The sequence below is a fragment of the Rhinatrema bivittatum genome, unplaced genomic scaffold (genome assembly GCF_901001135.1).
Source record: "Rhinatrema bivittatum unplaced genomic scaffold, aRhiBiv1.1, whole genome shotgun sequence".
In the NCBI taxonomy this organism is placed as follows: Eukaryota; Metazoa; Chordata; class Amphibia; order Gymnophiona; family Rhinatrematidae; genus Rhinatrema; species Rhinatrema bivittatum.
The window spans coordinates 88,083-114,443 of record NW_021820832.1 but is presented as its reverse complement, the minus strand read 5'-3'; the positions used below and the strand labels follow the sequence as shown (position 1 = coordinate 114,443).

Genomic DNA, 26,361 nt, shown 5'->3' with positions numbered 1-26,361 from the left:
TCCCCTAGGGAGCACATCACCTCTGTTCTCAAATCAATGCACTGGCAAATAAAATGCAGAGTTGTTACTCTGGTGCGCAAGCTTCCTTGGATTCACTTCATTTTGCACAATTACATTATTCCACGAACACTTCCGCTTGCTTGAACTCCCCTCTCTTCATCTGGCCCTCATGGACGAGGTGCATCTCCCTTTTGGAATGCACTACAAATCAATAATAAGATCTTTGGACTTGTGGTTTCCTTTTAAGAAGGCAGCTGAGAATTTTTTTCTCTCAGGCCTTTTGGCAGGGACTGAAACCTGAATTGTTTTCCACATGCTGGCATAGTTTATACTTGTTAAGTGTTCTCTTGTGTTTGCACTGTGAAACCCAACTCCCAAGGGAGATGGAGGTTAAAGAGCACGCTACCATTTAAGTGAACTGCAGCAGAGTAAAAAAAGAGGACAATGCAGCTCTGTAACATGAGCCGCCAGCCCAGGAAACTCAGAATGAGATTGGAAAGTTTGCCAGACCCCTTACTGTGAAGGTACTTAAATGACCATTGAATAGATGAGTCAGAGACTCAAGTAGAGGATTTGCATATCATGGCCCCCTGGCATACCTTTGATAATGTGCAGTAAAATATCACTTTAAATCAAAGGAAAACAACATTCTCAATTACAGAACTATGACTGGAAAAGTCCTACATTGAAGAATTCTGAATGAGAGAGGGATTTGTGAGAAAAATGTACTAAAAAATAGTCCTAGTAAGCAAACAGATTCTCGCCCTGACTAACAAGGGGAGACAGACCCTTGGGTACCCAGTTCTCAGACAACAGAAAAAAAAGCCAGGCAGGATGGAAGGGTATACACGTATGCTCCTTCCATGTTCCTGCCTGGTCTTGGCCTTCTGGCTGAGAGCAGGTGACCCATCAGGCTGGGTAACAGTGAATGACTGACCATGAGATTAGCAAAGCTGAGAACCCAAGCCAAGGAAAACCCTCTTACCAAGGGAGAATTGGAGGTGGACCCCAGTGGCAGATTGGGAGGTAACCCTGGGTCCCCTTGAGCGAGGGGACCCCAGTGGCAGACCGAGTGGTCACCCAAGAGGGCGTGGACCCAGCAGCAGAGCAAGCAGTCCCCCAGGAAGGTGTGGAACTTAGCAGAAGATCGAGTGGTCCCACTGGAAGAAGGGGACCACAGATACAGGTCAAAAGGTGCAGTTGGGTTCCCCAGGGGGACATGGACCCCAGCATTATTCCAGGAAATGGAGTCTGGTCTCCCAGGAGGGTGTGGATACCAGTGAGAGACCAGGAAGCAGAGTCACGTCTCCAGGAAGGCATAGTCTCCAGCGTTAGCATGGACCTTTCAGCAGAGAGGAAGTGGCACCAAGGAGATAGCAGTGGTTTAGATACAACAGACCCCCCAGGCCAACATTGGCCACCAATTCAGTTGCATCTTTTCACATGGGTGAGATTTGGGATAAAAGGGGGGGGGGGGGGATAATAATAACACTTGACTAAGCGGGAACTCAAGAGGTCCTTTCTATTCTATATGGTGGTATACTGTGGGTGGTAGATAGTTGTGTGGCTTGAGACTATTAACCACGAGTAGATACGAGTGCTGTTTGACATCCTATTAGCAATGTACATAGTCATTTAGAAATGTATATACTTATATAGTCTAATAAACCTGTATATATCTGTACTTACTGCCAGCCTTGTTCACAGTCCCATTTGTTTTCCTGGGGTGAAGGAAGGGAAATTCAACCCACTAATACCCTTCTTCCCAGGTGGAGGCACCAGGCGCCAAGATCGTGAGGACCAATGGGGTCTGTCCTAGGAGGGCTCCCGCCAGGGCGGTTCCTGACATAGGAACACCCCGTGATGTAAGCGGTCAAGGGTGCATTACATATTGTATTGTTTTGGCTTATGTCCGATTTTATTGTGTTAAATTATGTAGGTAGCTACCCACGGTGATCTGCCTTGGACTTTGTAGGAAATGAGTAGGATATAAAACTTGTAAATGATCAATAACTGATGCTTCTTGCTGGTACAACAGAACTTCTGGGCCTGGTCTCAGTGCTCCAGTTCCCAGTTTGGATAAAGTCAAGTCCACTTGAATGCATGGAAAAAAAAAATGTTAACAAATAAAAATACAAAAACTATATCAGGTGATTCCTTTTTACTGGACTAATGTCGTACGTTTCTTGACTGATTGATTGGCTTTCCAGAGGTTACGCTCTCTTCTTCGGCTGTAACCCAGCTCCCTTCCTGTGTCCTGCACTGACCTGCTGTCCCTCTACTCTTGGGTACAACTCATGGCCTTCACCCTTGGCCTGTTTCTTGAGCTAGAATTTATCTTGCGGTTCCATCCCGCTCGACGTCCAGGTACCGGCTTCGCTTGTCTGCTAATAACCTGCAGGTAAAGCTTGGGCAGGGCTCTATGACCTCGGCCTTTTACGCACAAAATGGCTGGAGACGGACGGGTAGAAGGCAGGTCCACGCCTCCCGGGCTTCTGCTCGGCCCTGCAGCAGGGCTGTCTTACCTCTCCATCCTTGATCAAGAGAATACTGAAAAATTTCTCAAGCACAAAGAATGCGTAGAGTCCCCCCAAGACAGCCAGCAACTTCCAGGTGTTAGTTCTGTCTTCAGCAGGGTGGTCCCCATGGGCGTGAGAGTGTAAACCCAGAAACTGCAAAAAAGAAAAAAAGAGAGGTTTTTAATCTCCCTTCCGGTAGCGCAGGACACAGGCGGAGCTTTCTACCCTCCTAATGCTACAGGACACGGAGCGTCTAATGCCCCATCAAAGAAATGCAGGAAAAGCTCGAGTTTTCTAAACATATCTGGGGACTCTCCAGGTGGCTCTGTGAATCCTGCGTGAATGACGTGGCCGCCAGGGAGACTCCGGCAGGTTCTGGGGCAGACCTCAGCCAGCAAAGACCCAGGCCCTCTCTTTCCTGTTCCAGCCTCTCCCCCCTTCTCCCCTCTCCGGCAGTCGACAGGGGAGAGAGAGAGGGTGAGGGTGAGGCTAAAGCCAAGAAGATCCTCTCACTTCCTGTACTTCAGGGGAAGAGGCTATGAGGCCGAGGCAGACCCAGCGGGCAAGGAAGAGCTGCTACCCTCTTTGCTTTAGCTGCTTCCTGGACAGGAGGGCAGGGGTTTCTCCTCTGCTCTGCTCCAGCCCCTTCGCACCTTTCCCCCAGAGGATGCCGGTTGCCTGTAGGGACAGGAAGTGGAGGCCGAGGACTGGAGCAGAAAAAGCCCCTGCACAGCTCTGACGCCTGTGAGTGAGAGGACGGAGATGAAAAGGGGAGTGAATGCCCTGGGGGGAGCGTGCAAAGGGGAGGAATCTTGGGAGAAGCAAGAAGAGAGGGAATACCTGGGCAGGGAGATGGGAGGGGGTAAATGTTAGGCTTTAGATTCCCTGAGTTTTTGTGCATTTTAAAGTCATGGACTCTTGGAAGATAACTTTAAAAGTGCTGTGCATGTATTCATATATGCATTTATATGGAAGTGTGAAAATATTCTCCTGCATGATATAACCTGCACACACATGATATACGCAGGTTATAAAATGCACAAACATGCACCCTGCAACATGCATATATATAAAAATATTCTCCTGCATGATATAACCTGCACACACATGATATACGCAGGTTATAAAATGCACAAACATGCACCCTGCAACATGCATATATAAAAATATTCTCCTGCATGATATAACCTGCACACACATGATATACACAGGTTATAAAATGCACAAACATGCACCCTGCAACATGCATATATATAAAAATATTCTCCTGCATGATATAACCTGCACACACATGATATACGCAGGTTATAAAATGCACAAACATGCACCCTGCAACATGCATATATATAAAAATATTCTCCTGCATGATATAACCTGCACACACATGATATACGCAGGTTATAAAATGCACAAACATGCACCCTGCAACATGCATATATAAAAATATTCTCCTGCATTATATAACCTGCACACACATGATATACGCAGGTTATAAAATGCACAAACATGCACCCTGCAACATGCATATATATAAAAATATTCTCCTGCATTATATAACCTGCACACACATGATATACGCAGGTTATAAAATGCACAAACATGCACCCTGCAACATGCATATATATAAAAATATTCTCCTGCATTATATAACCTGCACACACATGATATACGCAGGTTATAAAATGCACAAACATGCACCCTGCAACATGCATATATATAAAAATATTCTCCTGCATTATATAACCTGCACACACATGATATACACAGGTTATAAAATGCACAAACATGCACCCTGCAACATGCATATATATAAAAATATTCTCCTGCATTATATAACCTGCACACACATGATATACGCAGGTTATAAAATGCACAAAGATGCACCCTGCAACATGCATATATATAAAAATATTCTCCTGCATTATATAACCTGCACACACATGATATACGCAGGTTATAAAATGCACAAACATGCACCCTGCAACATGCATATATAAAAAAATGCACAAGTACATATTGCACTTATCCGGACAATTTTGCTGCTACTCAACCTGGTAAACTGGAATGTGTGCACCTGGCACAAAGAGCTCCTGACTCTCAGAGAACGCGTCCGATCTCCAGAGGCCAGCGTGGCAGACCTGGAGGAGCAGAGGCAGACAGAGTGGTATAGAGAGGAGACCATCTGGCTTTTTAGTACAGAGGTCCCAGCTCCAGGCTGGCATTCCCTAATCTGCCTTGGTGTTTGAGGAAGTGATGCTGTAGCTAGGATCTGCTCTGCAGGCAATCCCCCTCACTCTGAGGATGGCTCTCTGAGGACTTGTGTCCAGGAGGGAAGGATTAGGATAGATGATCATTAGCAAGGTAGGTAGTTGGGTGGCTGGTGGGCGTGAGGGTCAGTTGATAATTTGCCTGCCTCTTGCAAAGGGATAGACCTCGCGCATCTCCTAGATAAGAATTTAAACAGTACTGGGGAGGAGCCGGCTGTCATGATAGATGCGGGCACCAACGACATAGGAAGGTTGTGGAGGGAGGTTCTGAAAGCCAAAGCTATGGCTATGAAGGAAAGAAACTGAAATCCAGAACCTGCAGGGTAGCGTCTCAGAAATATTCCCCATTGTGCATGAAGGACCCCAGAGGCAGGCAGAGCTCCAGAATGACCAATGTGTGGACGAGGCGATGGTGCAGGGAAGAGGGTGTTAGTTTAGTTAAGAAATGGACAACATTTTGGTGAAGGGAGCGCCTATTTGGAAAAGATGGGCTCCACCTTAACCAGGGTGGAACCAGACTGCTGGCGCTAACCTTTAAAAAGGGGAGAGAGCAGCTTTTAAACTAGAACATGGGGGAACCTAACTATTGTGCAGCAGCGCAATGTTTGGAGAGAGGATGATCAAAGGATACTAACGAAACAGGGGCGTTAGAGCATCCTGAAAGATTCCAATAAAGGCAAAGGTAACCCAGGTGTCTTTAAGTAAAGTGCAGACTGAATTAAAATTGTCCAAATTATCCTTAACAACTGCTAGAAAGTTTGTTTTTTGTTTCTATGTACAACCTATCGTCCACTTAGCCAAAATGGTGAGATGGACAGAGAAATGCTAAGAGAAATTAGGGAAGCTAACCAAATTGGTAGTGCAGTAATAATGGGAGACTTCAATTACCCCAATATAGACTGGGTAAATGTATCATCGGGTCACGCTAGAGAGATAACGTTCCTGGATGGAATAAATGATAGCTTTATGGAGCAATTGGTTCAGGAACCGACGAGAGAGGGAGCAATTTTAGATCTAATTCTCAGTGGAGCACAGGACTTGGTGAGAGAGGTAACGGTGGTGGGGCCGCTTGGCAATAGTGATCATAATATGATCAAATTTGATTTAATGACTGGAAGGGGAACAGTGTGCAAATCCAAGGCTCTCGTGCTAAACTTTCAAAAGGGAAACTTTGATAAAATGAGAAAAATTGTTAGAAAAAAACTGAAAGGAGCAGCTACAAAAGTAAAAAATGTGCAAGAGGCATGGTCATTGTTAAAAAATACCATTCTAGAAGCACAGTCCAGATGTATTCCACACATTAAGAAAGGTGGAAAGAAGGCAAAACGATTACCGGCATGGTTAAAAGGGGAGGTGAAAGAAGCTATTTTAGCCAAAAGATCTTCATTCAAAAATTGGAAGAAGGATCCAACAGAAGAAAATAGGATAAAGCATAAACATTGGCAAGTTAAATGTAAGACATTGATAAGACAGGCTAAGAGAGAATTTGAAAGGAAGTTGGCCATAGAGGGAAAAACATTTTAAAATATATCCAAAGCAGAAAGCCTATGATGGAGTTGGTTGGACTGTAAGATGATCAAAGAGTTAAAGGGGCACTTAAGGAAGATAAGCCCATCACAGAAAGATTAAATGAATTCTTTGTTTCAGTATTTACTGAAGAGGATTTTGGGGAGATACCCGTTCCAGAGAAGGTTATCATGGGTGATGATTCTGATCAACTGAACCAAATCAAAGTGAACCTGGAAGATGTGGTAGGCCAGATTGAAAAACTGAAGAGTAGTAAGTCACCTGGACCAGACGGTATACACTCTAGGGTTCTGAAAGAACTAAAAAATGAAATTTAAGATTATTTCAATTGTAACCTATCATTAAAATCATCTATCATACCTGAAGAGTGGAAGGTGGCCAATGTAACCCAGATTATTTAAAAAAGGATCCAGGGATGATCCGGGAAACTATAGATCGGTGAGCCTAACTTCAGTGCTGGGGAAAAATCATGGAAACTGTTATAAAGAATAAAATCACAAAACACTTAGCTAGACATGGTATGATGGGATACAGCCAGCATGGATTTACCCAAGGGAAGACTTGACTCGCAAATCTCCTACAATTTTTTGAAGGGGTGAACCTTCAAAAGGTGAATCGGTACATGTAGTGTATTTGGATTTTTAGAAGGTGTTCCATAAAGTCCCTCATGCGAGGCTTCTAAGAAAACTAAAAAGTCATGGGATAGGAGGCAATGTCCTTTCGTGGATTACAAACTGGTTAAAAGACAGGAAACAGAGAGTAGGATTAAATGGTCAATTTTCTCAGTGGAAAAGGGTAAACAGTGGAGTGCCTCAGGGATCTGTACTTGGACCGGTGCTTTTCAATATATTTATAAATGATCTGGAAAGGAATATGACGAGTGAGGTAATCAAATTTGTAGATGACGCAAAATTATGTAGAGTAGTTAAATCTCAAATGGATTGTAATAAATTGCAGTAAGCCCTTGTGAGACTGGAAGATTGGGCATCCAAATGGCAGATGAAATTTAATGTGGACAAGTGCAAGGTGATGCATATAGGGAAAAATAACCCTTGCTGTAGTTACACAATGTTAGGTTCCAAATTAGGAGCTACCACCCAGGAAAAGGATCTGAGAATCATCATGGACAATACTCTGCTCAATGCATAGTGGCATTTGAAAAAAGAAAACAGAATGTTGGGAATTATTAGGAAGGGAATGGTGAATAAAACGGAAAATGTCATAATGCCTCTGTATCGCTCCATGGTGAGACCCCACCTTGAATACTGTGTACAGTTCTGGTTGCCGCATCTTAAAGGAAGTAGAAGGGCAACCAAAATGATAAAGGGGATGAAACAGCTCCCCTATGAGGAAAGGCTAAAGAGGTTAGGGCTGTTCAGTTATCAGAAGAGACGACTGAGGGGGGATATGATGGAGGTCTATGAAATCATGAGTGAAATGAGTTAGTATAGCTGTGTTTAAAAAAGGATTGGATAAGTTCTTGGAGGAGAAGTCCATTACCTGCTATTAATCAAGATGACTTAGAGAATAGCCACTGCCATTAGCAATGGTAACATGGAATAGACTTAGTTTTTGGGTACTTGCCAGGTTCTTATGGCCTGGATTGGCCACTGTTGGAAACAGGATGCTGGGCTTGATGGACCCTTGGTCTGACCCAGTATGGCATTTTCTTATGTTCTTAAGTAAATGTGAATTTGTTTTTTACTCTTACAAAAATTACAAAGAAAAGGGGATACTTCATGAAGTTAGTAATGGCACATATAAAACAAATCAGAGAAAAGTTTTTAACTCACTGCACAATTAAGCTCTAGAATTTGTTGTTGAAGGATGTGATAAAAGTTGTTAGTGTAGCTGGGTTTAAAAAAGATTTGCTTAAGCTCCTGGAAGAAAAGTCCATAAACCATTATTAAGGTGGACTTGGGGAAATCCATTTCTTATCCCTGGGATAAGCAGCTTGGAATCGCTCTATCACTTGGGATCCTGCCAGGTACTTGTGAGCTGGTTTGGCCACTGATGGAAACAGGATGCTGGGTTTGATGGACCCTTGGTCTGCTACTGAATGACATTCTTATGTTTTTAGATGAGGAGGGAATGCCTGGCTGGGGGTGCGAGAGGGGTAAATGTTGGGAAAATAAGGAAGGAGCAAACACCTGAAGATGGTATGAAAATGGGTAAATGCTGGAGAGGGGTGAAAATGGGGTTGAGGGGATGGAATATTATTCAACTGGGATCAAGCCTGTAGTGGTTGGAGAGTGCTGGGGTTATTCCTGGAGAAAGGGGAGGGTGCTATTCTCAGAAGGGAAGGGGAAAGTTATTGAGGTTGGTCTTGGGGAATGAAGGGGAGGGTTCAGATGTGTGGAAGGGGGAGAGTGCTGGGGTTATTTCTGGAGAAAGGGGAGCGTTATGGAGGTTGGTCTTGGGGAATGAAGGGGAGGGTTCAAATGTGTGGAAGGGGGAGAGTGCTGGGGTTATTCCTGGAGAAAAGGGAGGGTGCTATTCTGAGGGGGAAGGGGAGCGTTATGGAGGTTGTTCTTGGTGAATGAAGGGGAGGGTTCAGGTGTGTGGAAGGAGGAGAGTGCTGGGGTTATTCCTGGAGAAAAGGGAGGGTGCTATTCTGAGGGGGAAGGGGAGAGTAATGGAGGTTGATCTTGGGGAATGAAGGGGAGGGTTCAGATGTGTGGAAGGGGGAGAGCTCTGGGGTTAGATGGAGGGGAGAGGGTGGTAGAGAGGGAGAGGAGTTAAGGAAGGAGAGAAGAAGAGAGAATGTTTATGTATATCCATCTGCCCCGGCTGGTCCAATCCAGGCTCAGGGGGTCCAGAAATAAACAATTTGCAGGCACTTTTCTAATACCTCACGCACTGTGAACAACAGAAAACAGAGTTTTCTAACCCCTCACCCCCCAGACACCTCACAAAAACTTTAGGAAACAAATCTTTCTAAACCCAACTCCAGAGAACTGCAGGGAATAGGGAGCTATCAACCCCCTTTACCAAGACAGGAACTGAAGGACAAAGGGAGAACTTTCTAATTACCTTCTCATGAACTAGAGGTAACCGAGATTTCTAATCCCACGCCAGACCCCCAATCCCCGTAACTATAGAAGAGGCTAGAGCTTCATAGCTATGCAAGAGGGAAATTAGGATGTTATGAGTGACTGTTGTGCTGATGAGGAAGGGTTAGTGTGAGTGATTAGTGTGAGAAAGATGAGAGTGTTAGTAACTTTTGTGCTGATGAGGAAGGGTTAGTGTTAGTGATTAGTGTGAGGAAGATGAGAGTGTTAGTGACTGTTGTGCTGATGAGGAAGGGTTAGTGTTAGTGATTAGTGTGAGGAAGATGACAGTGTTAGTGACTGTTGTGCTGATGAGGAAGGGTTAGTGTTAGTGATTAGTGAGGAAGATGAGTGTTAGTGACTGTTGTGCTGATCAGGAAGGGTTAATGTTAGTGATTAGTGTGAGGAAGATGAGTGTTAGTGACTGTTGTGCTGATCAGGAAGGGTTAGTGTTTATGATTAGTGTGAGGAAGATGACTGTGTCATTAGTGACAGTTGTGTTTAGTGTGAGAAAGATGACTGTGTCATTAGTGATAGTTGTGTTTAGTGTGAGGAAGATGACTGTGTTATTAGTGACAGTTGTGTTGATGAGGAATGGTTAGTGTGAGTGATTAGTGTGAGTGATTAGTGTGAGAAAGATGAGTGTTAGTAACTTTTGTGCTGATCAGGAAGGGTTAGTATTAGTGATTAGTGTGAGGAAGATGAGTGTTAGTGACTGTCGTGTTGATGAGGAAGGGTTAGTGTTAGTGATCAGAGAGAATAGGATGAAGCTGCTATTAGTGAATGTTGTGATGCTAATGAAGGATTTTTATTAGAGATAAGTGTGAATAGAATAAGAGTATTAATAGTGACTATTGTGATGAGGATGATGAGTTAGTGTTAGTGATAAGTTTGAAAAGGATGAAGGTGTTGTTTGTGATTATTGTGGTGAAGAAGGATTGGTTTTAGTGATTAATGTGAGGAGGATGAGAGTATTAGTGACTGTTGTGATGATGATGAAGGTTTTGTGTTAGTGATTATTATGAAGAGGATGAGATTATTTGTTAATATTAACCTGTTGTGGTGATCAGGAAGGGTTTTGTGTTAGTGATTAAAGTGAGGAGGATGAGAGTGTTAGTGAATGTTTTGATGAGCAAGGATTAGGGTTAGTGTGATGAGGATGAGAATGTTAATAGTGACTTGTGATGATGATGAAGGGTTTCTGTTAGTGATTAGCATGAGGAGAATGAGATTATTAAGAGTGACTGTTGTGGTGATGATGAAGGGATAGGGTTACTGATGTGGGGAGGATGAGAATTTTATTAGTGACTGTTATGATGTTGAGGTAGGGTTTGTATTGGTGATCAGTGCAAGGAAGATGAGTGTTATTGCGGTGTAGATGAAGGATTCGTGTTAGCACTTAATGTGAAGAGTATGAGTGTGGTAATAGTAACTGTTATGTTGATGAGGAAAGGTTAGCCTTAGTGATTAATGTGAGGAGGATGAGTGTGGTAATGGTGATCCTTTATTTAGGAAGGATTAGTGTTAGTGATTAGTGTGAGGAGGATGAGTGTGGTAATAGTAACTGTTATATTGATGAGGAAGGATTAGTGATAGGGATTAGTGTGAGGAGGATGAGTGTGGTAATAGTAACTGTTATATTGATGAGGAAGGATTAGTGTTAGTGATTAGTGTGAGGAGGAATGAGTGTGGTAATAGTAACTGTTATATGATGAGGAAGGATTAGTGATAGGGATTAGTGGTGAGGAGGATGAGTATGGTAATAGTAACTGTTATATTGATGAGGAAGGATTAGTGTTAGGGATTAGTGTGAGGAGGATGAGAGTATTAATAGTGACGGTTATATTGATGAGGAAGGATTAGTGTTAGTGATTAGTGTGAGGAGGATTAGAGTATTAATAGTGGCTGTTATATTGATGAGGAAGGATTAGTGTTAGTGATTAGTGAGAGGAGGATGAGTGTGGTAATGGTGATCCTTTATTGAGGAAGGTTTAGTGTTAGTGATTAGTGTGAGGGGGATGAGTGTGGTAATGGTGATCCTTTATTGAGGATGGTTTAGTGTTAGTGATTAATGTGAGGAGGATGAGTGTGGTAATGGTGATCCTTTATTGAGGAAGGATTAGTGTTAGTGATTAGTGTGAGGAGGATGAGAGTATTTATAGTGACTTATATTGAGGAGGAAGGATTAGTGTTAGTGATTCGTGTGAGGAGGATGAGAGTATTAATAGTGACTGTTATATTGATGAGGAAGGATTAGTGTTAGTGATTAGTGTGAGGGGGATGAGTGTGGTAATGGTGATCCTTTATTGAGGATGGTTTAGTGTTAGTGATTAATGTGAGGAGGATGAGTGTGGTAATGGTGATCCTTTATTGAGGAAGGATTAGTGTTGGTGATTAGTGGGAAGAGGATGAGTGTGGTAATGGTGATCCTTTACTGAGGAAGGTTTAGTGTTAGTGATTAGTGTGAGGAGGATGAGTATTAATAGTGATGGTTATATTGATGAGGAAGGATTAGTGTTAATGATTAGTGTGAGCGGGATGAGTGTGGTAATGGTGATCCTTTATTGAGGAAGGATTAGTGTTAGTGATTAGTGTGAGGAGGATGAACGTATTAATAGTGACGGTTATATTGATGAGGAAGGATTAGTGTTAGTGATTAGTGTGAGTGGTATGAGTGTGGTAATGGTGATCCTTTATTGAGGAAGGATTAGTGTTAGTTATTAGTGTGAGGAGGAGGATGAAAGTATTAATAGTGACGGTTATATTGATGAGGAAGGATTAGTGTGAGGAGGATGAGAGTATCAATAGTGACTGTTATATTGATGAGGAAGGATTAGTGTTAGTGATTAGTGTGAGGAGGATTAGAGTATTAATAGTGACTGTTATATTGATGAGGAAGGATTAGTGTTAGTGATTAGTGAGAGGAGGATGAGTGTGGTACTGGTGATCCTTTATTGAGGAAGGTTTAGTGTTAGTGATTAGTGTGAGGGGGATGAGTGTGGTAATGGTGATCCTTTATTGAGGAAGGATTAGTGTTAGTGATTAGAGTGAGGAGGATGAACGTATTAATAGTGACGGTTATATTGATGAGGAAGGATTAGTGTTAGTGATTAGTGTGAGTGGTATGAGTGTGGTAATGGTGATCCTTTATTGAGGAAGGATTAGTGTTAGTTATTAGTGTGAGGAGGAGGATGAAAGTATTAATAGTGACGGTTATATTGATGAGGAAGGATTAGTGTGAGGAGGATGAGAGTATCAATAGTGACTGTTATATTGATGAGGAAGGATTAGTGTTAGTGATTAGTGTGAGGAGGATTAGAGTATTAATAGTGACTGTTATATTGATGAGGAAGGATTAGTGTTAGTGATTAGTGTGAGGGGGATGAGTGTGGTAATGGTGATCCTTTATTGAGGAAGGTTTAGTGTTAGTGATTAATGTGAGGATGAGTGTGGTAATGGTGATCCTTTATTGAGGAAGGTTTAGTGTTAGTGATTAATGTGAGGATGAGTGTGGTAATGGTGATCCTTTATTGAGGAAGGTTTAGTGTTAGTGATTAGTGTGAGGAGGATGAGAGTGGAAATAGTGATTGTTGTGATGATGAGGGTTAGCTTCAGTGATTGCTCTGAGAGAGAAGTTTCAGGCTTCTTTGTTTGCATTTGGAAGAGGGTATTATTGGTAGCTTATGGGACCGCCACTTTTCTATCCTAAATTTGAATGTAAAGTACTTCCCCCTCATGAGCGCATTGCTGATGTGCTGGTGAACATACCTGTGGAATCAGATGGAGGATGGCATCTCCCGTCAGAGAGCCCACGGCAAGGCTGACAAACAGCTGGATTATGTACTGGTAGGCACTGATGCAGGTGGTACACAGCAGTAAGGTTATCCCAAACACGGAACAGAGACAGATAATCAGGGTGGAGATGGTTCCATATAAATACTCTGTTAGGAAGACAGATCCATGTAAATCCTCTCTCTCTCTCTGAATATAATTTGTACCTTGCTAGAATATGCATGAGCCACAGACTAAGGGCAAGCTCTAGTTTAGGTCTGACAGTATCTGCTCATCACATGTAGCATGGAAACTAGAAAAACAAGGGCATGGAGTGGAGATAGAGGGGACTGAAGAGGATGAGAGGAGAAAACCAGGGATAATTAGAATGGAGGTAATCCAGAGAGGCTGAAGGAAGGGGGAGCAGGGGGATCAGTGCAGTGAGGGTCTCTGGAGGAGGCAGTGATGGAGAGGAGGGAATGCAGTGAGGGGATGCTACCTGGAGGATGCAGTGTGAATGAGGGGGAGATGGATAATGTGAGGAGAAATAGATTCAAGATGAGTAGGTGACCTAGAGATGGCTTTACCACAATGGTGGAGGTGGAGGGCAGGGCAGAGGCTGGGGCTGGAGGGTTAATCATCTCTGGCTGGCTTCTGAGGACATGAAAGTGTGATTATAGGAGCATCCCACAGAACTGCTTTGAATCTTATTTCCTCTGCTGTGGACAGACAGAGGGTGGAGTTGCAGGCTGGATGTCACTTGGAGCGTCTCATCTGCAGATTGAGCTAGAATGGCAGATCCTGGGAGGAGGCAATAAGAGAGAGAGAGAGCGCTTCTCAGTTCTAGGTAGGGGTCACCTGAGCTCCAGTCATCATCAGGTGGTGGGGTTTAATGTAAGGGCAAAGGTCAGGGTGCTGAATTCACAGGAAGTGCAAGCAGACGACAGCTGTAAGGAGACCGCCCTGAAGCAGCACAAAGATTAGCGAAGCATGGCTGTGTCTGCATTTCCTTTTGAAGAGGTAAGAAGAGTTTCATGGACTTCCATGCCAATGCATTTTTCATGTTAGGAGGTTCATTTAAGAAGCATTTTCTTAGCCCTGTAACAAATTAAAAGGCCGAGTACCACAGGAAACTAAAAGTATAAGTTTTGCTCTGCGGGGGGGGGGCACTGTCTGACGTTTTCCCTTTCACATTGCGAAATGGTTAGTCCTGAAATTAAAGAACTTAGGGGCAGATTTTAAAAGCCCCACGCGCGTAAATCCAGGTGGACTTATGCACGCAGGGGGTTACACGCGCGTAGCATATTTTGCATAGGCTCGGCGACGCGGGCAAGCCCGGTGACGCGTATGTGTCCTGGGGCTTGAAAAAAGGGGCGGAGCATGGGCAGTCCGGGAGCGTGGCCAGAGGCATCCGTAGGGCCTCTAGGCCGGGGCATCGTGCACGGGCACTCGGCCGGTGCGCGCAACCTACGCCTGAGGCAGGCGCAACTTGAAAAATAAAGGGCAGGGGGGTTTTTAGGTAGGGCTGGGGGCAGGTTAGGGAGGGGAAGGTGGGGGGGGGGGAAGGAAAGTTCCCTCCAAGGCCGCTCCAATTTCGGAGCAGCCTCAGAGGGAACAGGGAAAGCCATCGGGGCTCCCCTAGGGCTCGGCGCGCGCAAGGGGGTGCACAAGTGTGCACCACCTTGCGCGCGCCGAGCCCGGATTTTATAACGTGTGCGCGGCTGCGTGTACATATTATAAAATCGGGCATAGATTTGTGCGCAGGGTTGCACGCACAAATCTATGCCCACTCGTAGTTATTAAAATCTGGCCCTTAGTGTTAAATGTGGAAAGAAGATATATATGAAAAACAAGACATAAATAATAATAAGCAAAAAGAAAAAAGATTGAAAACGTTAAAAAAAAACGTTAAAAAAAAAAAAATATGGTGAATGGGTTTCGATGTTTAGAGAGATACCCATGCCAGAAATTATATTTAAAGGTAATGTTTCAGCAGAATGGAAACAAAGTGAACTTGGAAGATGTACTAGGGCAAATTGACAAACAAAAAAGTAGCTAATCACCTGGACCAGATGGTATACATCTCACAGTGCTGAAAGAACTGAGAAATGAAATTGCAGATCTCCTTTTAGTAATTTGTAAACTATCTTTAGAACCATCTACGCACCTGAAGATTGGAGAGTTTTCAATGTAACGCCAGTTTTTAAAATGGGTTCTGGGATGATCAGGAAACATAAGAACATAAGAAATTGCCATGCTGGGTCAGACCAAGGGTCCATCAAGCCCAGCATCCTGTTTCCAACAGTGGCCAAACCAGGCCACAAGAACCTGGCAATTACCCAAACACTAAGTCTATTCCATGTTACCGTTGCTAGTAATAGCAGTGGGTGATTTCTAAGTGAACTTAATAGCCGTTAATGGACTTCTCCTCCAAGAATTTATCCAAACCTTTTTTGAACCCAGCTACACTAACTGCACTAACCACATCCTCTGGCAACAAATTCCAGAGCTTTATTGTGCGTTGAGTGAAAAAGAATTTTCTCCGATTAGTCTTAAATGTGCTACTTGCTAACTTCATGGAATGCCCCCTAGTCTTTCTATTATCCGAAAGAGTAAATAACAGAGTCACATCTACTCGTTCAAGACCTCTCATGATCTTAAACACCTCTGTCATATCCCCACTCAGTCGTCTCTTCTCCAAGCTGAACAGCCCTAACCTCTTCAGCCTTTCCTCATAGGGGAGCTGTTCCATCCCCTTTATCATTTTGGTTGCCCTTCTCTGTACCTTCTCCATCGCAATTATATCTTTTTTGAGATGCGGCGACCAGAATTGTACACAGTATTCAAGGTGCGGTCTCACCATGGAGCGATACAGAGGCATTATGACATTTTCAGTTCTATTAACCATTCCCTTCCTAATAATTCCTAACATTCTGTTTGCTTTTTTGACTGCTGCAGCACACTGAACCGACGATTTTAAAGTATTATCCACTATGATGCCTAGATCTTTTTCCTGGGTGGTAGATACTAATATGGAACCTAACATTGTGTAACTATAGCAACAGTTATTTTTCCCTATAAGCAACACCTTGCAGTTGTCCACATTAAATTTCATCTGCCATTTGGATGCCCAATCTTCAAGTCTTGCAAGGTCCTCCTGCAATGTATCACAGTCTGCTTGTGATTTAACTACTCTGAATAATTTTGTATCATCTGCAAATTTGATAACCTCACTCGTCGTATTCCTTTCCAGATCATTTATATATATATTGAAAAGCACCGGTCCAAGTACAGATCCCTGAGGCACTCCACTGTTTACCCTTTTCCACTGAGAAAATTGACCATTTAATCCTACTCTCTGTTTCCTGTCTTTTAACCAGTTTGTAATCCACGAAAGGACATCGCCTCCTATCCCATGACTTTTTAGTTTTCGTAGAAGCCTCTCATGAGGAACTTTGTCAAACGCCTTCTGAAAATCCAAATACACTACATCTACCGGTTCACCTACAAACTACAAACCAGTGAGCCTGTCATCTGTGCCAGGCAAAATGGTAGAAACTATCATAAAGAACAAAACAGCTGAACATATAGGTAAGCATAGCTTAATGAGACAATGCCAACATGGATTTAGTCAAGGGAAGTCTTGCCTCACTAATCTGCTACATTTTTTTGAGGGTGTTAATAAATGTGGATACAGGTGAGCCAGTGGATATAGTGTATCTGCATTTCCAGAAAGCATTAGACAAAATCCCTCAAGAGAGATGTCTTAGGAAACTAGAAAGTCATTGGAAAGGGGGCAGTGTCCTATTGTGAATTGCCAACTGATTAAAAGATAGAAAACAGAGAGTAGGACTAAATGGTAAATTTTCCCAATGGAAAACGTTGAATAGTGGAGTGCCCGAGGGATTTGTTCTGGGACCAATGCTTTTTAATATATTTATAAATGACCTGGAAATAGGAACAATGAGTGAAGTGATCAAATTTGCTGATGACACAAACTTATTCAAAATTGTTAATTCACAGGAGGATTGTGAGAGATTGCAAGAGGATCTTGCAAAACTGGAAGACTGGGCATGCAAATGGCAGATGACATTTAATGTGGTGCACAAAGGGAAGACTAACCCAAATTATGGCGACACAATGCAATATTAGAAAATAAGATCATAAGTTTGCCATACTGGGTCAGACAAAAGGTCCATCAAGCCCATTATCCTGTTTTCAACTGTGGCCAAGCTAGGTCACAAGTACCTGGCAGGATACCAAGAGGTAGAGAGATTCCCTGTGCTTATCCCAAGAATAAGCAATGGATTTCTGTAACTCTACCTTAACAATGGTTAATGGACTTTTCCTCCAGGAACTTGTCCAAACCTTTTTTAAATGCAGCAACACTAACAGCTTTCACCACATCCTCAGGCTATGAATTCCAAGGCTTAATTATGCATTGAATAAAAAAGTATTTTCTCTTACTAGTTTTAAATGTTTTACCTAGTAATTTACTTCATTGTGTGTCCCCTGGTCTTTGTACTTTTTGAAAGCGTGAACAACTGATTAATGTTTACTTCTTCCATTCCACTCATTATTTTAAAGACATCTATCATATCCCCCCTCAGTCGTCTCTTCTTCAAGCTAAACAGCCCTAATCTCTTTAGTCTTTCCTCAAAGGGGAGCTGTTCCATCCCTTTTTCACCTTGGTCGCCCTTCTCTGTACCTTTCCTAATTCTGCTATATCTGTCTTGAGATGAGGTGACCAGAACTGCACACAATACTCAAGATGAGTTGAAATCTTCTGCCTGGTGTGCAGCAGCAGCCAAGAGGGCAAACAGAATGCTAGGGGGGATTATTAGGAAAGGAATGGAGAATAAAACAGAGAATATCATAATGTCTCTGTATCACTCCATGGTGCATCCTCATCTTGTGTTCATATATCATACACAAACAGAATGCTGGGGATTATTAGGAAAGGAATGGAGAATAAAACAGAGAATATCATAATGTCTCTGTATCACTCCATGGTGCATCCTCATCTTGTGTTCATATATCATACACAAACAGAATGCACGGGATTATTAGGAAAGGAATGGAGAATAAAACAGAGAACTCATAATGCCTCTGTATCACTCCATGGTGCATCCTCATCTTGTGTTCATATATCATACACACACAGAATGCTGGGGATTATTAGGAAAGGAATGGAGAATAAAACAGAGAATATCATAATGCCTCTGTATCACTCCATGGTGCATCCTCATCTTGTGTTCATATATCATACACACACAGAATGCTGGGGATTATTAGGAAAGGAATGGAGAATAAAACAGAGAATATCATAATGTCTCTGTATCACTCCATGGTGCATCCTCATCTTGTGTTCATATATCATACACAAACAGAATGCACGGGATTATTAGGAAAGGAATGGAGAATAACACAGAGAATATCATAATATCTCTGTATCACTCCATGGTGCATCCTCATCTTGTGTTCATATATCATACACAAACAGAATGCTGGGGATTATTAGGAAAGGAATGGAGAATAAAACAGAGAATATCATAATGCCTCTGTATCACTCCATGGTGCATCCTCATCTTGTGTTCATATATCATACACAAACAGAATGCTGGGGATTATTAGGAAAGGAATGGAGAATAACACAGAGAATATCATAATGTCTCTGTATCACTCCATGGTGCATCCTCATCTTGTGTTCATATATCATACACAAACAGAATGCTGGGGATTATTAGGAAAGGAATGGAGAATAAAACAGAGAATATCATAATGCCTCTGTATCACTCCATGGTGCATCCTCATCTTGTGTTCATATATCATACACAAACAGAATGCTGGGGATTATTAGGAAAGGAATGGAGAATAACACAGAGAATATCATAATGTCTCTGTATCACTCCATGGTGCATCCTCATCTTGTGTTCATATATCATACACAAACAGAATGCTGGGGATTATTAGGAGAGGAATGGAGAATAAAACAGAGAATATCATAATGCCTCTGTATCACTCCATGGTGCATCCTCATCTTGTGTTCATATATCATACACAAACAGAATGCTGGGGATTATCAGGAAAGGAATGGAGAATAAAACAGAGAATATCATAATGTCTCTGTATCACTCCATGGTACATCCTCATCTTGTGTTCATATATCATACACAAACAGAATGCTGGGGATTATTAGGAAAGGAATGGAGAATAAAGCAGAGAATATCATAATGCCTCTGTATCACTCCATGGTGTGACCTCATCTTGTGTTCATATATCATACACAAACAGAATGCTGGGGATTATTAGGAAAGGAATGGAGAATAAAGCAGAGAATATCATAATGCCTCTGTATCACTCCATGGTGCATCCTCACCTTGTGTTCATATATCATACACAAACAGAATGCTGGGGATTATTAGGAAAGGAATGGAGAATAAAACAGAGAATATCATAATGCCTCTGTATCACTCCATGGTGTGACCTCATCTTGTGTTCATATATCATACACAAACAGAATGCTGGGGATTATTAGGAAAGGAAGGAGAATAAAACAGAGAATATCATAATGTCTCTGTATCACTCCATGATGCATCCTCATCTTGTGTTCATATATCATACACAAACAGAATGCTGGGGATTATTAGGAAAGCAACAGAGAATAAAACAGAGAATATCATAATGTCTCTGTATCACTCCATGGTGCATCCTCATCTTGTGTTCATATATCATACACAAACAGAATGCTGGGGATTATTAGGAAAGGAATGGAGAATAAAACAGAGAATATCATGATGTCTCTGTATCACTCCATGGTGCATCCTCATCTTGTGTTCATATATCATACACAAACAGAATGCTGGGGATTATTAGGAAAGGAATGGAGAATAAAACAGATAATATCATAATGTCTCTGTATCACTCCATGGTGCATCCTCATCTTGTGTTCATATATCATACACAAACAGAATGCTGGGGATTATTAGGAAAGGAATGGAGAATAAAACAGAGAATATCATAATGTCTCTGTATCACTCCATGGTGCATCCTCATCTTGTGTTCATATATCATACACAAACAGAATGCTGGGGATTATTAGGAAAGGAATGGAGAATAAAACAGAGAATATCATAATGCCTCTGTATCACTCCATGGTGCATCCTCATATTGTGTTCATATATCATACACAAACAGAATGCTGGGGATTATTAGGAAAGGAATGGAGAATAAAACAGAGAATATCCTAATGCCTCTGTATCACTCCATGGTGCATCCTCATCTTGTGTTCATATATCATACACAAACAGAATGCTGGGGATTATTAGGAAAGGAATGGAGAATAAAACAGATAATATCATAATGTCTCTGTATCACTCCATGGTGCATCCTCATCTTGTGTTCATATATCATACACAAACAGAATGCTGGGGATTATTAGGAAAGGAATGGAGAATAACACAGAGAATATCATAATGTCTCTGTATCACTCCATGGTGCATCCTCATCTTGTGTTCATATATCATACACAAACAGAATGCTGGGGATTATTAGGAAAGGAATGGAGAATAAAACAGAGAATATCATAATGTCTCTGTATCACTCCATGGTGCATCCTCATCTTGTGTTCATATATCATACACAAACAGAATGCTGGGGATTATTAGGAAAGGAATGGAGAATAAAACAGAGAATATCCTAATGCCTCTGTATCACTCCATGGTGCATCCTCATCTTGTGTTCATATATCATACACAAACAGAATGCTGGGGATTATTAGGAAAGGAATGGAGAATAAAACAGAGAATATCATAATGCCTCTGTATCGCTCCATGGTGCATCCTCATCTTGTGTTCATATATCATACACAAACAGAATGCTGGGGATTATTAGGAAAGGAATGGAGAATAAAACAGAGAATATCATAATGCCTCTGTATCACTCCATGGTGCATCCTCATCTTGTGTTCATATATCATACACAAACAGAATGCTGGGGATTATTAGGAAAGGAATGGAGAATAAAACAGAGAATATCATAATGTCTCTGTATCACTCCATGGTGCATCCTCATCTTGTGTTCATATATCATACACAAACAGAATGCTGGGGATTATTAGGAAAGGAATGGAGAATAAAACAGAGAATATCATAATGCCTCTGTATCACTCCATGGTGCATCCTCATCTTGTGTTCATATATCATACACAAACAGAATGCTAGGGATTATTAGGAAAGGAATGGAGAATACAACAGAGAATATCCTAATGCCTCTGTATCACTCCATGGTGCATCCTCATCTTGTGTTCATATATCATACACAAACAGAATGCTAGGGATTATTAGGAAAGGAATGGAGAATAAAGCAGAGAATATCATAATGCCTCTGTATCACTCCATGGTGCATCCTCATCTTGTGTTCATATATCATACACAAACAGAATGCTGGGGATTATTAGGAAAGGAATGGAGAATAAAACAGAGAATATCATAATGCCTCTGTATCACTCCATGGTGTGACCTCATCTTGTGTTCATATATCATACACAAACAGAATGCTGGGGATTATTAGGAAAGGAATGGAGAATAAAACAGAGAATATCATAATGTCTCTGTATCACTCCATGGTGCATCCTCATCTTGTGTTCATATATCATACACAAACAGAATGCTGGGGATTATTAGGAAAGGAATGGAGAATAAAACAGAGAATATCATAATGTCTCTGTATCACTCCATAGTGCATCCTCATCTTGTGTTCATATATCATACACAAACAGAATGCTGGGGATTATTAGGAAAGGAATGGAGAATAAAACAGAGAATATCATGATGTCTCTGTATCACTCCATGGTGCATCCTCATCTTGTGTTCATATATCATACACAAACAGAATGCTGGGGATTATTAGGAAAGGAATGGAGAATAAAACAGAGAACTCATAATGCCTCTGTATCACTCCATGGTGCATCCTCATCTTGTGTTCATATATCATACACAAACAGAATGCTGGGGATTATTAGGAAAGGAATGGAGAATAAAACAGAGAATATCATAATGTCTCTGTATCACTCCATGGTGCATCCTCATCTTGTGTTCATATATCATACACAAACAGAATGCTGGGGATTATTAGGAAAGGAATGGAGAATAAAACAGAGAATATCATAATGCCTCTGTATCACTCCATGGTGTGACCTCATCTTGAGTATAGTGCACAATTTTAGTAAAAACAATCAAGCAATACAAACTAACAATCAAGCCAAAAGTTAACAGCATAAAATGTAATCATAACATGAAAAGTTTCAAAGAATACACACAAACAGATAAAATGCTGTCTGGCTCAAACAGATTAACACAAACTACACATAAGCCAATTTAATTAGATAAGTCTTTAAGGGAAACTGAAATTCCTTTGGACATGTCATAAGCCAACTGAAAAAGCTCTTTCAAACGTTTCATCTAAATGAGCCATCTTATGGGCAGGAACATCCAATAAGCCTGTATGAGCAGAACGCGAAGTACGGGCCGGAATAAAAATTCTCAAAAGGGCATTTGCCCAGGGGAGACCTGGAGGTGAGAGGGGTCTGGCCCTAGAAAGCCCTGCCTTCTAGTTTGACGGAGGGAGCCCGAGAGATCAGGGAGACCTGCTTGAATGCTGTGAACCAGAGACGTGGACTGTGACATCATCCGGAGCCGACTGCTGACTTTAAAATCCATGGCAGAGCGGCGCACCGCTGAAGCTACGCACGCCAAAGGGGCGCGCGGCTTTGTCCAGCTTCGTCCGGTGGAGTCAGGGGGAGAGGGTTTATTACTACTCCCAATGGGTAAGAAAAGAAAAGCAAAAACAATCTTCTCCTGCAGTAGGAAGTGCATGGGGGCCAATGGACAATCACGAACAGAAGGTGATTGAATGGCCATTAGAGGATGGTGAAGAGGATATATCTCTAGTATCCCTAAGTCCCGGTGGGTGTCCGTCTTTCCCCCTCAACCACCCGTTACATCTTTGATGGGACAGAATAAGGTAAGAGATGTATCATCTGTTAGTAATCTATGTGTTGTTACACATAGTATATTCTATACAGATAGAGAAATTAGTATCTAGTGCAATAAAAATGTCTGGTAAAGTGGTTACATCTTAGGAGGCATCCTGTAGTACCGGATAATGTTATTCTTATCTTTGGAGGATGATATCCAAGCTGGATTCAAATGTTTCTTTGAATGTATCATTGTCCTCTGTAGTTAATAATAACAGAGTTTTATTACACGTACCTTGCTTTGTTTAACCATTAAGGAATCATACATGTTAACTTGTAACATATATAATAATTACACCTTGACCTTTATTTAACTTTTTATCTTTAATTTTTAAGCGGTTATAAATGTTCACTGTATCAAACAAAAGGGATTGTTTAACCACCGTTCAATAATATATGTTTACTTGTAACAAATAACCATTTGTTTAACTTTTTATCATTAAGCTGTAACAAATGTTCAATGTATTAGACAAAAGGTAACGCCTGGGCTCCCCGAAGTACTCAGCTGATTGTAAACCCTTGTGACAAGTGACATTTAGTTTAACTTTTATTTTAACTGTTATAAACGTTCTCTGTATCTGACATAAGGAAACACCTGGTTTCCTGCTCCTCTCGGTGGTCTGTAAACCGTTGTGATATGTGAAATCAAACATCGGTATATAAAACAAATAATAAATAAAATAAAATAGTTATTACAGAATTTGGAGTGCTAGCATATTAACGATAATATAGTTATACCTAATGAGATTGACAATTTGGAAAATATGCTGCATTCAAAAAATTTGCATTTGGTTAATTTTCCTATAACAGGATTAATATCCCCATGGGAAATGTTTAAAAAATTTCTGAAGGAAATATTATTTTTTGAGGAAGATATGTTACCTAAGATATTGTATTAATGAGAATGGAAGCGAGTAAAAATGATGAAATGGTTGAGGACTCCAGTACAAGTGTACCTCCGTTCCTAGAGGAATCAATAGATATTATTAACAGATCTATGCTTTTTCTTTCATTTTTATGTGAACAAGATAAAGATATAATGCATTTCGAAGTTTCTTAAGGAAGAAAGATATCTTATTTTGTGGTCAGAGAATACAAATCTTCCCTGACGTTTCCAGGGCTACACAAGCTCGTGGGAAACATTTTTTGTCTCTAAAAGAGCGGAGAGTAGCTCTGGGGGCTTCTTTTTTTTTTTTTTTTTAATTTCCTTGTTTTAGTTATGTGAATTTTCAGATCCTTCACACTTAGAGACTTTTGTTATCTGATAAAGAATCCAACCTGAATAATAGAGAATGATGGCCAGTAGAAAGTAATCTGACCTCTCTCACCACTATAATTTTACTGGGAACATATGTAAACACCTATAGATAGGCACCATGGGCTAGTGTATACTATATTTTGTATTCTCCCCCAGATTACGGGTTATAAATGCAGAAAAGCTAATTATGGCTTGGTTGGTTGGATTGATGTGACTATTGATGCATGTTATTTTCCTATGCATTATAAAGAGAAATGTAATTCCATTTGAAAAGATAATAAAGAGAAAATTATTTAAAAAAAAAAGGGCATTTGCCCAAGGAATCGAGCACGACTGCAATTTTGTAGGAAAAATGTTGTTGAACAGGCAGCAAATGTAAAGGCTGCCTGACAGAGATATCTGTGCCAGATGAGGTGGAGGGGTGCAGACCCAGTGGGGAGGTATTTGAAGAGTTGGAGGAGGAGGGAGATTTGAAGTCTGGAAGTAGAGTTGGAAGGGTATTTTGGAATGAGAGTTTGAATTGTGGGGTTGAAGGTAATGGGTGGTTTGAAAGCTGGAGATGAAAGGGTTTTGCAGGGAAGAGTTTAAAGTGTGATGTAAGTATAGGGGGTTTCAAGATGGAGCTGGAGGAGGAGTGGGGAGTGCAGGGGGAAGTATGAGTTAGAGTTGGTGGGGCATCCAGGATGGGGTTGGAGGAGGAGTGGGAATTGCAGGGAGGAGTGGGTGGTGTTGGTGGAGAGGGGCATCCAGGATGGGGTTGGAGGAGGAGTGGAGAATGCAGGAGGAGTGTGTGTTGGAGGTGGAGAGGGGCATCCAGGATGGGTTTGAAGGAGGAGTGGGGATTGCAGGGAGAAGTGAGAGTTGGAGGTGGAGAGGGGCATCCAGGATGTGGTTGGAGGAGGAGTGGGGAGTGCAGGGAGGAGTGTGTGTTGGAGGTGGAGAGGGGCATCCATGATGTGGTTGGAGAAGGAGTGGGGATACAAGGTGGAGTGTGTGTTGGAGGTGGAGAGGGGCATCCAGGATGGGGTTAGAGAAGGAGTGGGGAGTACAAGGAGGAGTGGGTGTTGGAGGTGGAGAGGGGCATCCAGGATGGGGTTGGAGGAGGAGTGAGGATACAAGGAGGAGTGTGTGTGTTGGAGGTGGAGAGGGGCATCCAGGATGGGGTTGGAGGAGGAGTGAGGATACAAGGAGGAGTGTGTGTGTTGGAGGTGGAGAGGGGCATCCAGGATGGGGTTGGAGGAGGAGTGAGGATACAAGGAGGAGTGTGTGTGTTGGAGGTGGAGAGGGGCATCCAGGATGGGGTTGGAGGAGGAGTGAGGATACAAGGAGGAGTGTGTGTGTTGGAGGTGGAGAGGGGCATTCAGGATGGGGTTGAGGGGGAGGGGGGATACAGGGAAGAGTGTGTGTTGGAGGTGGTGAGGAGTGTTGAGGATACAGTTGGAGGTGGGTTAGCAGCCTGGAGAGGAAGGGAGAGACAGACTGGAGGTGAGGGGGCACTCACTCTCTGCAGTACTCAGCTTTCCGCTGGGCTCAGGGTTCAGGTGTCCTGCTCTGCAGGCGCTGCTCAGCTGCTGCTGGATCAGGGCCGGGCTCAGCTGTGTGAAGTCTGAGGCTGAGATCCCCATCACTGGATTAATCCTATAAATTTCCAGGATTTCTGCAGGACTAAAACACATCTGAAAGAGAACAGACAGAGAAAAACAAATAAAGAAACTCCTCACTCCATTAAACCCTGCACTAACCAGGAAAGCTGACATCCCTTGTGAGGGATCATCTGTCCCCTCCTCACTCATTCCTGACTCTAAGTCCCTGTACCTGAGCGTCACTAGCACAGAGTGTGGGAGTCCCTGCATCCTCCTCACTAATTCCTGACTCTACCTGTACCTGAGTGTCACTAGCACAGAGTGTGGGAGTCTCTGCATCCTCCTCACTA

The 26,361-nt window shown here is 42.2% G+C and overlaps 1 protein-coding gene across 1 annotated transcript in view; it reads right to left on the bottom strand.

Moving 5' to 3' along the window:
• The window catches only part of LOC115082190 (zinc transporter ZIP4-like), a 72,267-nt gene that overhangs the window by 38,143 nt on the left and 7,763 nt on the right, over positions 1-26,361 (bottom strand). Inside the window, 3 exon segments of the mRNA XM_029586441.1 lie at positions 2,526-2,672; positions 13,132-13,304; positions 25,930-26,104. Coding sequence (XP_029442301.1) covers positions 2,526-2,672; positions 13,132-13,304; positions 25,930-26,104 — 495 coding nt within the window.